General features: G+C 42.3%; 1 protein-coding gene across 3 annotated transcripts in view; it reads right to left on the bottom strand.

Moving 5' to 3' along the window:
* The window catches only part of LOC124043398 (collagen alpha-1(XXII) chain-like), a 61,076-nt gene that overhangs the window by 41,520 nt on the left and 3,123 nt on the right, over window positions 1–16,433 (bottom strand). For all 3 annotated transcript variants that reach the window (XM_046361971.1, XM_046361972.1, XM_046361973.1), the window contains exons 3-5: window positions 15,758–16,324; window positions 6,702–6,782; window positions 2,697–2,808 (exon numbers count right to left, since the gene is read on the bottom strand). In XM_046361971.1, the coding sequence (XP_046217927.1) occupies window positions 2,697–2,808; window positions 6,702–6,782; window positions 15,758–16,324 (760 nt within the window). The remainder of the gene's footprint in view (window positions 1–2,696; window positions 2,809–6,701; window positions 6,783–15,757; window positions 16,325–16,433) is intronic.

The raw sequence follows: 16,433 nt of genomic DNA, 5'->3' as shown, positions 1-16,433 counted from the left end.
CTTACCTTAACCATAATCTAACACTAGCCCTTACCTTAACCATAATCTAACACTAGCCCTTACCTTAACCATAATCTAACACTAGCCCTTACCTTAACCATAATCTAACACTAGCCCTTACCTTAACCATAATCTAACACTAGCCCTTACCTTAACCATAATCTAACACTAGCCCTTACCCTAACCATAATCTAACACTAGCCCTTACCTTAACCATAATCTAACACTAGCCCTTACCTTAACCATAATCTAACACTAGCCCTTAACCTAACCATAATCTAACACTAGCCCTTACCTTAACCATAATCTAACACTAGCCCTTACCTTAACCATAATCTAACACTAGCCCTTACCCTAACCATAATCTAACACTAGCCCTTACCTTAACCATAATCTAACACTAGCCCTTACCCTAACCATAATCTAACACTAGCCCTTACCTTAACCATAATCTAACACTAGCCCTTACCTTAACCATAATCTAACACTAGCCCTTACCTTAACCATAATCTAACACTAGCCCTTACCCTAACCATAATCTAACACTAGCCCTTACCCTAACCATAATCTAACACTAGCCCTTACCCTAACCATAATCTAACACTAGCCCTTACCCTAACCATAATCTAACACTAGCCCTTACCCTAACCATAATCTAACACTAGCCCTTACCCTAACCATAATCTAACACTAGCCCTTACCCTAACCATAATCTAACACTAGCCCTTACCCTAACCATAATCTAACACTAGCCCTTACCCTAACCATAATCTAACACTAGCACTTACCCTAACCATAATATAACACTAGCCCTTACCCTAACCATAATCTAACACTAGCCCTTACCCTAACCATAATCTAACACTAGCCCTTACCTTAACCATTTTTTAATGTCAACTTCAAAGGGGTAGGGATGGGAGCAAGAACTGTTCAAAAACACCCATCACTAAAACTGAGGAGTGAACTGAAGTGAAGATGCCAAGAACCTTGGCGTGATCCTGGACAACACCCTGTCGTTCTCAACTAACATCAAGGCGGTGGCCCGTTCCTGTAGGTTCATGCTCTACAACATCCGCAGAGTACGACCCTGCCTCACACAGGAAGCGGCGCAGGTCCTAATCCAGGCACTTGTCATCTCCCGTCTGGATTACTGCAACTCGCTGTTGGCTGGGCTCCCTGCCTGTGCCATTAAACCCCTTCAACTCATCCAGAACGCCGCAGCCCGTCTGGTGTTCAACCTTCCCAAGTTCTCTCACGTCACCCCGCTCCTCCGTTCTCTCCACTGGCTTCCAGTTGAAGCTCGCATCCGCTACAAGACCATGGTGCTTGCCTACGGAGCTGTGAGGGGAACGGCACCTCAGTACCTCCAGGCTCTGATCAGGCCCTACACCCAAACAAGGGCACTGCGTTCATCCACCTCTGGCCTGCTCGCCTCCCTACCACTGAGGAAGTACAGCTCCCGCTCAGCCCAGTCAAAACTGTTCGCTGCCCTGGCCCCCCCAATGGTGGAACAAACTCCCTCACGACGCCAGGACAGCGGAGTCAATCACCACCTTCCGGAGACACCTGAAACCCCACCTCTTTAAGGAATACCTAGGATAGGTTAAGTAATCCCTCTCACCCCACCCCCCCCCCCTAAGTTTTAGATGCACTATTGTTAAGTGACTGTCCCACTGGATGTCATAAGGTGAATGCACCAATTTGTAAGTCGCTCTGGATAAGAGCGTCTGCTAAATGACTTAAATGTTAAATGTAATGTAAATGTAAATGTAGATGAAATTGGGCAACTCTTGTAAAGCAGTGGAAGTTGATGAAAACTATTATTACAGGTGTGATGATACTGATGGTGTGTCGAGACTGATGATTTGTTGACAACTGTAGCTAAGCGTACCCAGCTACGGACAGAAGTAACTTCACGTAGCAGGTTAGTAGAATTAACGCAGCAGGTTAAGGTTAGGAAAAGGGTTAGCTTAGCTAAAATGCAATAGGGATCAACAACAGTTATTCGGATAGCCAGTCTAGCTATAATCTCAAGTGGATGCTAGCAAGCTAGGTAGTGATAGGTATGAACAGCCAATCCAGTAGGGTCTGGAAGCTATTGTGACCTTAGATTGGTCAGTAGCGTTGCAATATTGCAGAGTATTGCATAAAGTTCAGCTTTCCCCAACGGTCCCCCACCCACTTCACTTCCCTCCAGTGAAAATGAATGGGGCTGAATGTTGTTTCATCACCCCAATGAGTTATGTTGAAATGCAATGTTATACCCGAAGCGGTGTGCTGGTGGCCACAGCCATAAAAACCATCAGTATCATAACCCCTAAACCCATTGGAGGCCATTTTAAAATGTAGCCTGTAAAAGCGTTTACATAAGCAGCCCAATTCTGAATTTTGTCCAATCATCGTCAAAGAGCTGATCTGATTGGTAAAAAGACCAATTAGTAGGGAAAAAAGTAAGGAATTTGGCTCCCTGTGTAAACCTAAAGGTAGAAACGTGTTGGTGTTATCAATAAAGACGCTTTTTTTCTAGACTTCCACTGCCCTCAAACAGTTGAAATGTGTCTTCACTTTGTATTAGGATAGGAAGATTGTGATGGAAGACCTGTCAGCAACTCAACTCAACTCAATCAATGTTCGCCGCAGCCTGGGAATTAAATGTAGCCCTACTTGTCACAGCAAATAAAGAATTGTTCACTCACTCTGTCTGTTGTACAATAGGCATGGTCCCTAGTCGAACATAGGAGCTTTGGCCCTCATCAAACCTTGGTCCCAGTATGTTTTCCACTTTGAAGTATTCCATCAGGTCGAACCCTGCAACAGGCGGGACAGAAAATAACATGATTAGCCTGGAGTTGTAGCTGAGTAAATCAAATCATTGAAGTGGTTTGTAGAACTTTCTTCTGCTCACCAACAGAGGGAGCACTGATCATGATAAGTCCAGAGCAACACACTACATCCCATCAAAAAGAGCTATAGGTTGAAAATGACTGACAGATATGTGTGTGTGTGTGTATCCTTACTAGCTAGTCAGATTGATACAGTTAAATAAAATGGGGGGGGGGGGGAGTTGAGAGAGAGCCACAAGGAGTCGCTAAAACACAATGGGACAAGGACATCCCAACCCTCCCCTAACCCGGACGACGCTGGGCCAATTGTGGGCCGCCTCATTTGTCTCCAGGTCGCGGCTGGCTGCGACACAGCCCGGGATCAAACCCAGATCTGCAGGAACACCTCTAGCACTGAAATGCAGTGCCTTAAACCGTTGTGCCACTCGGGAGGCCCCTGAGAAAAGAAAAGTTACAGACAGAAGGAAATCCTCTCTGTAGTTTGTGGTTACCCACTAATTGATTGCTAGAGTAGCCATTTGACTTCCCAGACTGGTTTAGACGTAGGGTCTCCTACCATTCAGCAATCATGTTGAACAAATGGCGAGATTGACTGGTGCTATCACCAATCAGAGTGAGAGGAACCCTTTTAGTCACTCAGTATGCCTAACCCATTTACATCTGAGTGTTGAGAGATAGACATTGGTTGTCTGGTCTGACCCAACTTGGTGAATAAATATTGAGAAGAGTCAGCAGAGAACCATAGAACCATTGATTGGCGACCATGATATCCCCACTGTGTGTAATTATAAAGCGACCATCACGGCAGCCTAGCCTAGCCCAGCGCTCAGATGTTACCATCTGTCCGGATCAAAAGAATGCATTGTGTCTTTCTCTTCCCCAGTCACTGCACTCATTTGGCGTTCCCCACAGAGCCAGGTCGACCCATTGGCCGTCTCTGGCTGTTCAGAATAACTTTTTGGAGGATGATGATTATACAGCATCCTCTGCCAATCTAAATTACAGGTCTGTGCTACAGCCCGGCTTGTCCTTAAAGCCACGGGACTCAACGAGTGCACAGAGCACGGAGAATATTTGCACAGTGCAGCACGATGACAGAAGAGAAAACAGAGCTATTAAAAACCTCACAGCTAGATTATGGGTAGTTGGGTACCTCCTTGACCAGGACCCACCCAGATTACATCTGATCTCAAAGTGTTTCCCCTACCATAATTGTCTAGGCGGGGTGGGGTGGGGCAGCTAACCCCACAGACCAGTAGACCTGTCTGTCTGACTGTCTGAGTAATTCACACTTTCTTGCTATGAGATGAAGTAGATAGATGCAGCAGGTCAGAGGAATGTTTATGGTCTCAGACAGTTGATGGGTTATGGGGTCCCTTCGACAGTTATCCAACAGCATGCTATGACAGGGCTCTTGGGGCACCTGTATGTTTTAAGGTCACTTGTTTGTTTGCTGCTAATGGTGTATCTGCCGCCTGTGTGCTTTGCCACCTGCCTGTACTCTTCAGTAGCACTCTCACATTACCGCCTTCATAATGGAACTTAACTGCCCCCTGAACAATGTGAAGTATCACATATTGACATTCGCAAGGCATATTTCTTCTGAATCATGTCCATATGGGAAATGTGATTCAAATCTAGCTGAGAAAACGTGTACTGTAGCCTGATTAAAACTCTCTCAAGAGTGATTCTCTCGAGCACTCATAGCAAACTGCAGTCTAGACTATAACTTATTAATGATATCTGCATTCATAGGATGAAACAGCAGGTTATTCAAGTCAGACAAACAGTGCAAATGCAATTTGACCCACTTTTATTGTGAATTATGCCAGACTGTATTTACAGGACAACAGGACCATGGGCTGCAGTACTGAGATCAGATGGACAGCAGGCAGCATTAGTAAACTCCCTGCCCCTGGTTCTTGGGCCCTGGTAGCATTGCCATAGTGACTTGATCGTTGTTTAAAAGGGTGTGTCCTCTACAAACCACATTAATATGGTGGGTGGCTAACCCTGAAAACCCTTACACACAAACACACTCGCACACACACACACGCAGCTGTTCCATTGGAGCACCAATGACATAATTGCAAGTAGGAGTGTATTTTAGACCTCTGCCATTTAAACAAGTGGAGTTTAATGTCCTCTGGCAGTACATCTATTTAACAGACAAACCTAGTGGGCCTGATATCTAGCGAGGCCAGAATAAGGGAGTGGCTCCACTTAGTTTAAGCTCCCGCAGAAATTACACAAATACAGTGGTGTGTGTGTGTGTCATTTAAGAGACTTTATAACAACACATTTATTGTAGTTGTGAATGTGAAGCATCTTCAAACAACTTTGGCTGCATAGTTCTAGTGATTTATCCAGATTTCTTCCTCTTTATATTGCAGTTTATAGTAAAGGCCCAGCCACATAATTAGAAGTGGTGTATATACTAGAGGATGTGATGTATCCAGTCTAGTCAGTGGGAACCCCCGGAGGAACTGTCGTTGCAAACACCAGAAACAAACGCAGCTCTGCCAGAAGGCCTCAGCTTCTCAGACAGGTTTATGACCCACGTTGTTAAACCTCTGTTCTTCCCCTGATAGGGTTTTCCTGAACTTGGCTGAAAAGCTGTTTCAGTGTGTAGCTCCACATGACTGAGTTAGGACTCGGTCCCCGAATGCCCTAGACTACTCCCCCAGGGGTCTTATCCGCTAAGGGCTTGTAGGTGTGCAGGCTTTTGTTCCAGCCATGCAGTAACACCTCATTTAGCTAATCAGTCTTATTTGAAAACGATTATATTACTCTGCCTTTTGCACTAGATGGTGGTATCAAAACCTTGACTTTTGAGTGAAAGATTTGGGTTGTGGCAGTTGACCCTAAATCACTCAGGAGAAGTAAAGGAAAAATAATTAAGCAGTAAAACTCTGAAGTATGTTATTGCAATTATTCACACTGCTTTGACACGCTAGGTTACGAAGCAAATTACCATTTTGAACAGCCTGTAAATCTAACATTTCTCACTGCTTGATGTTCTCTAAGATCAGATACCTCAGTGCCATTACTCCAATACTTGTATTCTGATCTGCTTTCATGATATTGACCGTTTCCTCTCCCCAGGTAAAGAGGCTGTAGCAGGAGTCAGACATCCCTCCTGGTCCCGGTCTGTTTTTCCGCTTAGCATGATGAATGTGAGTGGGAGGCATACAGTAGACAGGAACTCTGATCCCTTAAGACTGTAAGACAACATCCTACCTATCTGGTTAAGCAATACTGCTCCACATTTCTCAGAAACTATTTTTTATATAAATACCCACTGAAAATAGAGACCACAAGAACAACTTGAACCTGCTAAGGTGCTTTGATATAATCAGTAAATACAGAACTAGACCATAATAATCAATTTGGAGTTGTCATAGTTGTCATTCAGTAAAACGTCCCACCTTCCCTTGTAGTTGGATGGAAAGTTCAACACAAGGGAAGTAGGCTGCTTCATGGAAAAGCTTTGATACTTTTTGTAACATTATAACAACATGAAACTAGTCCCAGTAAATGGATAAATGAATAGGTATGTTTTGGCTATAGGTTCAAGTACTTTTCCCTTCGTGTTCTCCAAGGAAGGTCTGAAGTGATAGAGGAGAGGGTAATGAAAGTCATTTAGCAATTCATTTACCATCTGGTCTCAGTACAAATCTTCATGAAAAACAGGTATTTGTGTAGTGGGCCTATTTTCAGACGTTGTTATTCACCATGATTGCATAGATCCAATGATACTTGCAGTCAGATGAAAGATACATGGCACTTTAGCTTTTAACCATTCTTTTAGATGAAAAGTTTATCAGTGAAAAGGGGAGAGAAAAAATCTGTTTTTACCTGGAACTTCCTCCAATCCATAACTGGTACTGTTGGGTTTGAAGCGGTCTGGTTGGACCTTCATATTGGGGCACAGCACGTCTGAGGAGAGAGCAGAAGAGCAGAATTAGATTGGAGTAACAGAGAATCTTATTTTGATCAGTTTTTGCCTTCCATATACAGTAATTCAAGTAAACACTTTGTCATTTGTCTTAAGCTGCACACTTGGATTTACGTAGTCAATAAATCAATGTTCACAGTGTGGAGAAAAATAAATCTTATACAGAATGCAATCTTTGACCTATCCTAGAAACCTAGATACATTGTTTTCATTCAATAGAATCATTAGTTTCAACTAGATGATCGGAGTTATGAAGGGCGTGTCCCATTGAAACGGTAGATACTCCAGTAGGAGTACAGTGCCTTGCAAAGGTATTCATCTCCCTTGGCTTTTTTCCTATTTTGTTGCATTACAACCTGTAATTTAAACTGATTTTTATTTGGATTTCATGTAATGGACATACACAAAATAGTCCAAATTGGTGAAGTGAAATTTTAAAAAGTATTTGTTTAAAAAAATGGTACATGTATAGCTACTTACCCCCTCAGCTATGATGCCCCTAAATAAGATCTGGTGCAACCAATTACCTTCAGAAGTCACATAATTAGTTAAATAAAGTCCACCTGTGTGCAATCTAAGTGTCCCATGACCTTTCATATGATCTCAGTATAAAAACACCTGTTCTGAAAGGCCCCAGAGTCTGCAACACCACTAAGCAAGGGGCAGCACCAAGTAAGTGGCACCATGAAAACCAAGGACCTCTCCAAACAGGTCAGGGACAAAGTTGTGGAGAAGTACAGATCAGGGTTGGGTTATAAAAAATATCAGAAACTTTAAATATCCCATGGAGCACCATTAAATCCATTATTAAAAAATGGAAAGAATATGGCACCACAACAAACTTCCCAAAAGATGTCCACCCACCAAAACTCACAGACCAGGCAAGGAGGGCATTAATCAGAGAGGCAACAAAGAGACCAAAGATAACCCTGAAGGAGCTGCAAAACTCCACAGCGGAGATTGGAGTATCTGTCCATAGGACCACTTTAAGCCGTACACTCTACAGAGCTGGGCTTTACAGAAAGGTGGCCAGAAAAAAAGCCATTGCTTGAAGAAAAAAATAAGCATAAAGGTATGTGGGAGACTCCCCAAACATATGGAAGAGGGTACTCAGATCAGATGAAACTAAAATGTAGCTTTTTGGCGATCAAGGAAAACACTATGTCTGGCGCAAACCCAACACCTCTCATCACCCTGAGAATACCATCCCCATAGTGAAGCATGATGGTGGCTGCATCATGCTGTGGGGATGTTTTTCATTGGCCAGGACTGGGAAACTGGTCAGAATTGAAGGAATGATCGATGGCGCTAAATACAGGGAAATTCTTGAGGGAAACCTGTTTCAGTCTTCCAGAGATTTGAGACTGCGACGGAGGTTCACCTTCCAGCAGGACAATGACCCTTAGCATACTGCTAAAGCAACACTTGAGTGGTTTAAGCGGAAACCTTTAAATGTATTGGAATGGCCTAGTCAATGCCCAGACCTCAATCCAATTGAGAATCTGTGGTATGACTTAAATATTGCTGTACACCAGCAGAACCCATCCACCTTGAAAGAGCTGGAGCAGTTTTTCCTTGAAAAATGGGCAACAATCCCATTGGCCAGATGTGCCAAGCTTGTAAAGACATATCCCAAGAGACTTGCAGCTGTAATTGCTGCAAAAGGTGACTCTACAAAGTATTCACTTTGGGAGGAGAGGGGGGGGGTGAATAGTTATGCACGTTCAAGTTCTCAGTTTTTTTGTCTTACTTCTGGTTTGTATGTTGTGTAAATCAAATGTTTAAAATAAAATCTAAATCAATTTTAATTCCAGGTTGTAAGGCAACAAAATAGGAAAAATGCCAAGGGCGTGAATCACAAGCCACTGGAGTGATGCATGCACCATTCCCAGCGGTGACAGTTTTAGACTCACACACACATACATACCTCACAGGCCTGGGATGGCCGAGTGATGCCAGTGGTGACAGATAGGAAAGGCAACAGCCCCACTCAGGGTTAGTTTACATTGGCAGAGAAGTCATTTTTATTTGTAAGAGGGAAGATGCCATCCTGACTTGTCTATGTGTTGTTGCTGGGGTAACAGGTATCAATGCTGCTGACACGATGGGATGGGTCATTGTATGATGTTCAAACTGGGATGGAAGCTAGTGGCTCAGTTGGAGACAGTGGAGGCTGGTGGGAGGAGCTATAGGAGGATGGGCTCATTGTAATGTCTTGAATGGAATACATGTAACCATATCAAACATATGAACCCTTATGTTTGACTCCATTCCATTTATTCCATTCCAGTCATTAAAATATAGCTATAGCTCTTCCCACCAGCCTCCTCTGGTTGGAGAGGGGTATACTGTAAATGTACTGTACATTTCTTTGCCCATCTCACTCTACTTTCGTGGAATGCTGCACAGTTTGTTGTAGGATGTTCATGTGCAGAAACAGGCATATTAGAAACTCAAATTCTCATTCCATTGATCTCTATTAGTAAAATCTCTGAAATAGTTGTCAGCTATGACGACTGAGAGGAGAGCAGACACACTGACACTAAAAGGTGCTGAAGGTGAAATTCTTAATACGAGAGGAATTCAATTTGAACTCACATTATTGCATTTGAACTGTGATGCTATGATAAATTGGCATGAGAAGAATTAACGGCACTTAACCAAATGTATTGTTCATCTCAAGTGTGTGTGTGCATGTGTGCATGCGTGTGAACTTGTGCGTGTAAAGCAGGCAGAAAACCAAACCACAGAGCAGATTGTGTCTCTGATGATCATGCACTATCAGACCCTGTAATTTTCTTTAATTGCGGCTATAAAAAGGACTTTGTTGAGTTAAGGAGGCATTAACTTTACTATGGACGGAATGGCTCCGTCTCTTGACATGCCTTGTTCTTTCTAACTGCAGAGTCAAGTGCATAATGTCCTGCGAAAATTCAGGTAGACAGTTTATCCCTGGTAGACTGTTACAGTGTGTAACAGTGTTTGTGCCTGGCTACCATAATAATATTTTTACTGTGGTAGAAAAGGACATTTGCAACCAATCATTTCTACATTTGATTTGGTGTCTAATCTCTGTGATGGGTTTTATGTTGTTCGATTGTTTGTGTTTGTGTCCTTACTTGTAAAAAAAAAACATTTTACTTTTTAAACTTTTATTTTAAAGGAAAAGTCCACCCCGAAACTATCTTTTGGTATTCGTTTCATTAGTCAATTGCTGATATAGTTCCAAAATGTTTTAGATGTCAGCAATCAAATGTTCAAGATATATATATATATATATATATATATATACATTTGAATGCGGATGTTTACATATACTACGGTTGGAGTCATTAAAACTCGTTTTTCAAACACTATAAAACTATAGTTTTGGCAAGTTGGTTAGGACATCTACTTTGTGCATGACTCAAGTTATTTTTCCAACAATTGTTTACATACAGATTATTTCACTTATAATTCACTGTATCACAACTCCAGTGGGTCAGAACTTTACATACAATATGTTGACTGTGCCTTTAAACAGCTTGGAAAATTCCAGAAAACTATGTCATGGCTTTAGAAGCTTCTGATAGGCTATGTGACATCATTTGAGTCAATTGGAGGTGTACCTGTGGATGTATGTCAAGGCCTTTCCGAAGAATACCATCCCAACCGTGAAGCACTGGGGTGGCAGCATCATGTTGTGAGAGTGCTTTGCTGCAGGAGGGACTGGTGCACTTCACAAAATAGATGGCATCATGAGGTAGGAACATTATGGGGATATATTGAAGCAACATCTCACGACATCAGACAGGAAGTTAAAACTTGGTCACAAATGCGTCTTCCAAATTAACAATGACCCCAAGCATACTTCCATAGTTGTGGCAAAATGGCTTAAGGACAACAAAGTCAAGTTATTGGAGTGGCCATCACAAGCTCTGACCTTAATCCCATTGAACATTTGTGGGCAGAACTGAAAAAGCGTGTGCAAGCAAGGAGGCCTACAAACCTGACTCAGTTACACCAGCTCTGTCAGGATTCATCCAACTTATTGTGGGAAGCTTGTGGAAGGCTACCCGAAATGTTTGACCCAAGTTAAAGAATTTAAAGGCAATGCTACCAAATACGAATTGATTGTATGTAAACTTCTGACCCACTGGGAATGTGATGAAAGAAATAAAAGCTGAAATAAATAATTCTCTCTACTATTATTCTCACATTTCACATTCTTAAAATAAAGCGGTGATCCTAACTGACCTAAGACAGGGAATTTTTACTAGGATTAAATTTCAGGAATTGTGAGAAACTGAGTTTAAACATATTTGGCTAAGGTGTATGTAAACTTCCTACTTCAACTGTGTATACAGTACCAGTTTGCTGGTGACACTGTCCGTGATTTATTTAGAATTCAAGGCACACTTAACCAGCATGTCTACCACCACATTCTGCTTTGCATATTATTGGGACTACCATTTGTTTTTCAACAGGACAATGACCCAAAACACACCTCCAGGCTGTGTAAGGGCTATTTGACCAAGGAGACTGATGGAGTGCTGCATCAGATGACCTGGTCTCCACAATCACCCGAACTCAACCCGATTGAGATGGTTTGGGATGAGTTGGACCACAGAGTAAAGGAAGCAACCAACAAGTGCACAGCATATGTGGGAACTCCTTCAAGACTGTTGGAAAAGTATTCCAAGTGAAGCAGGGTTGAGAGAATGCCAAGAGTGTACAAAGCTGTCATCAAGGCAAAGGGTGGCTACTTTGAAGAATCTAAAATCTAAAATATTTTTGGATTTGTTTAACACTTTTTTGGTTACTACATGATTCCATATGTGTTATTTCATAGTTTTCACTACAGTACCAGTCAAATGTTTGGACACACCTACTCATTTCAGCGTTTTTCTTAATTTTTACTATTTCTACCTTGTTGAATAATAAAGAAAAAATAAAGAAAAACCCTTGAATGAGTAGGTGTGTCCAAACCTTTGACGGGTACTGTGTATATATATATATATATATATATAAAATACAGAAATATAGACAGTATGATGCATTTTGTCTTGAAAAATTGATTTCTGATGTGAAAAACATTTTGAGACTACATTAACAACTGACTAACGAAACAAATACCAAAATATCGTTTTGGTGTGGATTTTTCCTTTATTTAAGCATTTCCAAACATGTAAACCAAATAGGCTTTGCTGGTGGTTATAGGATGTCTTTAATTCAGTTTGTACGGAGATGATTGGAGTAATACTACATACCTATTTTGGCCAACAGTTACAATGCCAGCTTTGATAGGACAGCTGTGCGTCACTGTGTTTTAGGATTCGGCCATAACTGAAGGTCTGAGACTGTGCTCACTGCAGAGCTAGCCACTCCCTCTCCTTGTGGCCCAACAGCTATAATTTAAAGATCCACCACAGAGTTCAAATGGAAGCAATGCAGGGCAGAGCCCTTAACATGTTGGGGTCCAGTGGTATCTCATAGGTCTCATACACCAGCAATAACATACAATGCAAAAGCAGCATGTCCTTATCAGGTTGAGCTGAATCTGCATTTTGGGGTTTACCATACTGTATGTCTGTTGCTGAGGGACAAGACAGGGCCATGAGAAAACCAGTTTTCATCAGTCATGGAAGTCAAAGTGCTGAAAACAAATTGGCTCAACATTTAAAAAGAAGACGGAGGACAAGCTATGAAGGGGAAATGCTGAAGTTTTGGTGCAGGTACAGCCGAATAGCACGTAAATAATATTACTATACTAACCAGGTTACCATCCAACCTTTTTATGAGAGTGAAGTACAGTACATGTCGGATAACAAATTTAAAGACAGGCCTGATGGAAACAGAATATTGGTCGGTAAACTTTCCAAATGTTGACAAAGCAAAGTAGGCTAGACAAGGTGGGATATTTTATGTTGATCAAATTAATTATGCAAAAAAATGGCTGTGGAAACATCCAAATATTAATATAATAACTATCATATCGAAGTAAACTTAGAGTCACGCGATCAAGTTGTGTGTGGTCCTCCCGATGAAATCCATTTTGTTGAACGTCACAGGGTGGTGAAAGTGCAAAGTGATGAGCTTGATGTTCCTTTTCAATAAATCTCCAGGGTCTTATTCTGGTGACATGATGATTGAGGCTTGGCTGCCATTCAGAACAATTGAAAAATATTTTGCTCTTTTTGTCCATAATAATCTCATCATGTAGGCTATACCCACACTGTATCTGTGAGCTGTTGGCTACAGTGCACTTGCCAAGACCAGAGAGAGCACATTCACTGTATAACGCAACATTCTTTGTGACAAAACCATCAGTAGAGTTGGAAATGTGATTGAAACCCTTTTAACTTGTATTTTTTATTTTGTAGATGGGAATTTAACTGCAAAAGTTCCTCTTATGTGCGCTACGTCATCATGCACAGCCTTTAAACTGCAACAAGTCAATTGGATGGAAACCCATTTCTGAGGGGGAAATGTGCATATCGTTTATATATGCAGCTTTTAGACTTTCGCATGAGAATCTATCGGCAATTGGATGGAAACCTAGCTATTGTCCAGCATAATGTTGCGATATATTGTCAAAAATAACATCCAAATATGTAACTGTATCGATTTGTTTTTGGCGCCATCACTAATTAACTCTGGGAAAGAGATGTCTGCGGGAGAATGGATATGCCATGTCAGGGGTGGATTGCGAGGTCATGCAAGGTCAAGTGTGTCCATGCTCTTGTATCAACAGGAAACATAGTGGATCAGGTGATGGGACTTATTTAGCCTGTTGTTTATTATTAAGTTGAACTAAAAACATCTGTAAATGATATAGGAACATTTGGTTTAATTAAATACAAAACAGTGCTAACTCCTACAGGCCTTGGTTTCCAGATTAGGTAGTCTACACTGTTATTGCACTTTGCTCAAATCTAAAAGCATAATAGCCCTAATTTGTCTAGTGGACTTCTATGGTTCCCAAAAATATAATCAAAAACATTCAACTGAAAACAGGCTCTAACTAAGGAGTGTACTAATTCAGTCTACTGTATTACCTCATAAGTACAATTATGGCTGTTGAATAGTCTTTGATTTGGCTGGCAAAGACGCCTTTCTCGTTCACTGAGGTTTAGTTAAAGTTAAAAGGTTTCTGTGTTTATATATATATTCTCCCAGCACTGTGTTTAACGGTGGTGGTAATGTTAGATGAAAAGGTGAAAACATACAACGTGGAATTCATAAACTGCTCTTTAGGACCTACTTGAAACTTTAGAACTGTAATTTTCAGGGCAAAAATAACTTGGGCCGCTCTGTGCGGTGCCCACTTATATTCTTAGATACACTAACATGGTGATCCTAGAGATTACCAGAAGGAACAATTTTGGGTGGCGAATTAACTAGTTGTCCAAGGTAAAGAGGTTCTGTGTAGTGAGCCCTGAGTACCCTTATCCCCATATCGTAATAGATCGAATGTCTGAAAGCATGTGCCATTACGACTAGAGAGGAATGTATAGACTGACTTCAAGGTGGGTATATTAACATTGGAATCTGGGGTCTCAGAGGGAAGGGTCAGGGTTAAAAGCTTCCAAATGAATCTCCTAGCATCCTGCCAAACTCAAGTGGTTAAAGTATTACTACACAAGGACACCTGTCTGACTTAAATAAAGAATAGAGGCTCTGATTACAGTGTGATTCTGAGTTAACACTAAACACAGCTCTGAGTATTGTACTATCCTGTTGTGCTTTTTAACAGTAAATGAGATTATGTGTGTGCATCCAAAATGGCACGAAATTCCCTACATAGTGCACTACTTTTGACCAATGGGGTGGCATTTCAGAGACAGGCTATGTTGAAATGGTGGTCCAACACTTATCTTGTGACGAGGCCCACATTGTCAGGTACAGCTGTGTGACCGTGTCATTTCACCTTCCTTATTTACTGTCAGGGTTTCAGGCAGGTTAGTGCTATCCGGTATCCATGGGACGTCCCTACTCTAAGCCTTCACCAGAGTTTCTAAACCATACTGTGCTGTCTTTGCCCTAACCCTAACCTTAACCCATATCCTTACCCTAACCATAACTCTTCCCTAACCATTTTAAAAGTCAACTTTAATACGGTGACGTCAGAGTTGAGAGGTCCCAAGAATTCCGTTGAGCCGCTACAGTTTCAGGCACACGCTGCTTTCCTGTTCAGATCATTTTAGTGGGGAATGCAAACTCTGGAGTGTGAAGCATCCAACCAATCGTATTCCACCTCCTGTCCTGAACATACAATATATACTCACTAGTCCACTTTCCTCACCAGCCCAGAGCCGTCCCAGTATATACGTGTTGTTATTTTAATGACGTTTGTAACATTTGTACTGAACGTTTCCCTGTCGGGGGATGTATAGTAGTGTAGCTGGGTCCTGGAGAAGACCTTGAGGTTAGAGTAAATCAGGCTATCCAGCGTTCCACGCCTCTTACCCAAGTCGCTGGGGCAAGTGGCCACAACAATGTCATTTATGAGCCGATCTGTGCTTACCGCCCACGCCTCACACATATCATGTCACACCCGTCTTAGTCGAGGGAAAAGGCCTAGTGGAGAGGAAAAGCCAATTGAAATGGCTCATGTAATGTAATTGAATTAAGGTGTGTGGTGGAGTTTTGGGTTAGAGTCTTGGTTAGAGGTGTAAAAAGGGTTCGTTTTGGAGTGTAAGTTCAGAGTGATATCGATGGAGATATCTTTAAAGTTCAAAGTCACAGATTGTATAGTAAGAAGGTGGAGGCTTTTGATTGATAGAAATAACTGCAGTTTCAACTGAATTTAAGACCCAATTCTGAAAATCTGATTGTGTATGTAATGTAAACATCTTGTTGGAATCTGTTGTCTCAAAACTGACAAACTAAAGAGTAAAGGCAGTCACAGAAAAATCCTGCACCTGATAATCTACTCTCACAGAGCCTCCTTCTCAGCCTGTGATTGGTTACTTACTTTCACAGAGCCGTCTCCTCAGCCGCCCTCTGATCTTGTCGATGGCGTTAAAGTCTGTCACATGGAACACGTGAGCGTTCTTAGGTTCCGCAGCGATCTCTTCGAGTTCCACCTTCAGAGCCTCCCCGATGCCCACTGCGAACATCCTCACCCCGGCCTTCGCCGCCGCCTTGGAAGGCTCCAACACGTAATCCTGGCTCCTCCCGTCCGTCAGGAGGATAGCCACCTTCTGGATGCCCCTGGCGGCAGGCCTGGCCCCGGCCCGCTCTGTGAAGATGTTGGTGGTGGTGTAGCTGATGGCGTCCCCGGTCATGGTGTTCCCTCCCAGGTAGCGGATGTTCCTGGCGGCCTTCTTCACCTCGTCCATGGTGCTGTACCGTCCCAGGTTGAACTCGGTGGTGGGCCGGTCGCTGTAGCGTACCACAGCCACACGCGTCTTGTCCGGGCCCACGTCGAACGACTCCACCAGGTTGGAGACCCACTGGCGGATCTTCTCAAAGTTCTCCTTCCCCACACTGGACGACGTGTCCAGGATGAACACCAGGTCATAGTGCACGTTCTTACAGCCTGAGAGGAAGTGGATGTTAGAAGTCAGACCTGAGGAATTCCCAGTACTGTACATAAAGATAGTAAGAACCAGGCTTTGGTTCAAATATTTAATTTATTTCTAACTACT

This window comes from Oncorhynchus gorbuscha, linkage group LG09 (assembly GCF_021184085.1).
Source record: "Oncorhynchus gorbuscha isolate QuinsamMale2020 ecotype Even-year linkage group LG09, OgorEven_v1.0, whole genome shotgun sequence".
Taxonomy (NCBI): Eukaryota; Metazoa; Chordata; class Actinopteri; order Salmoniformes; family Salmonidae; genus Oncorhynchus; species Oncorhynchus gorbuscha.
Note: the sequence above shows the minus strand (reverse complement) of the source record. Positions and strands in the feature narration are given on the sequence as shown.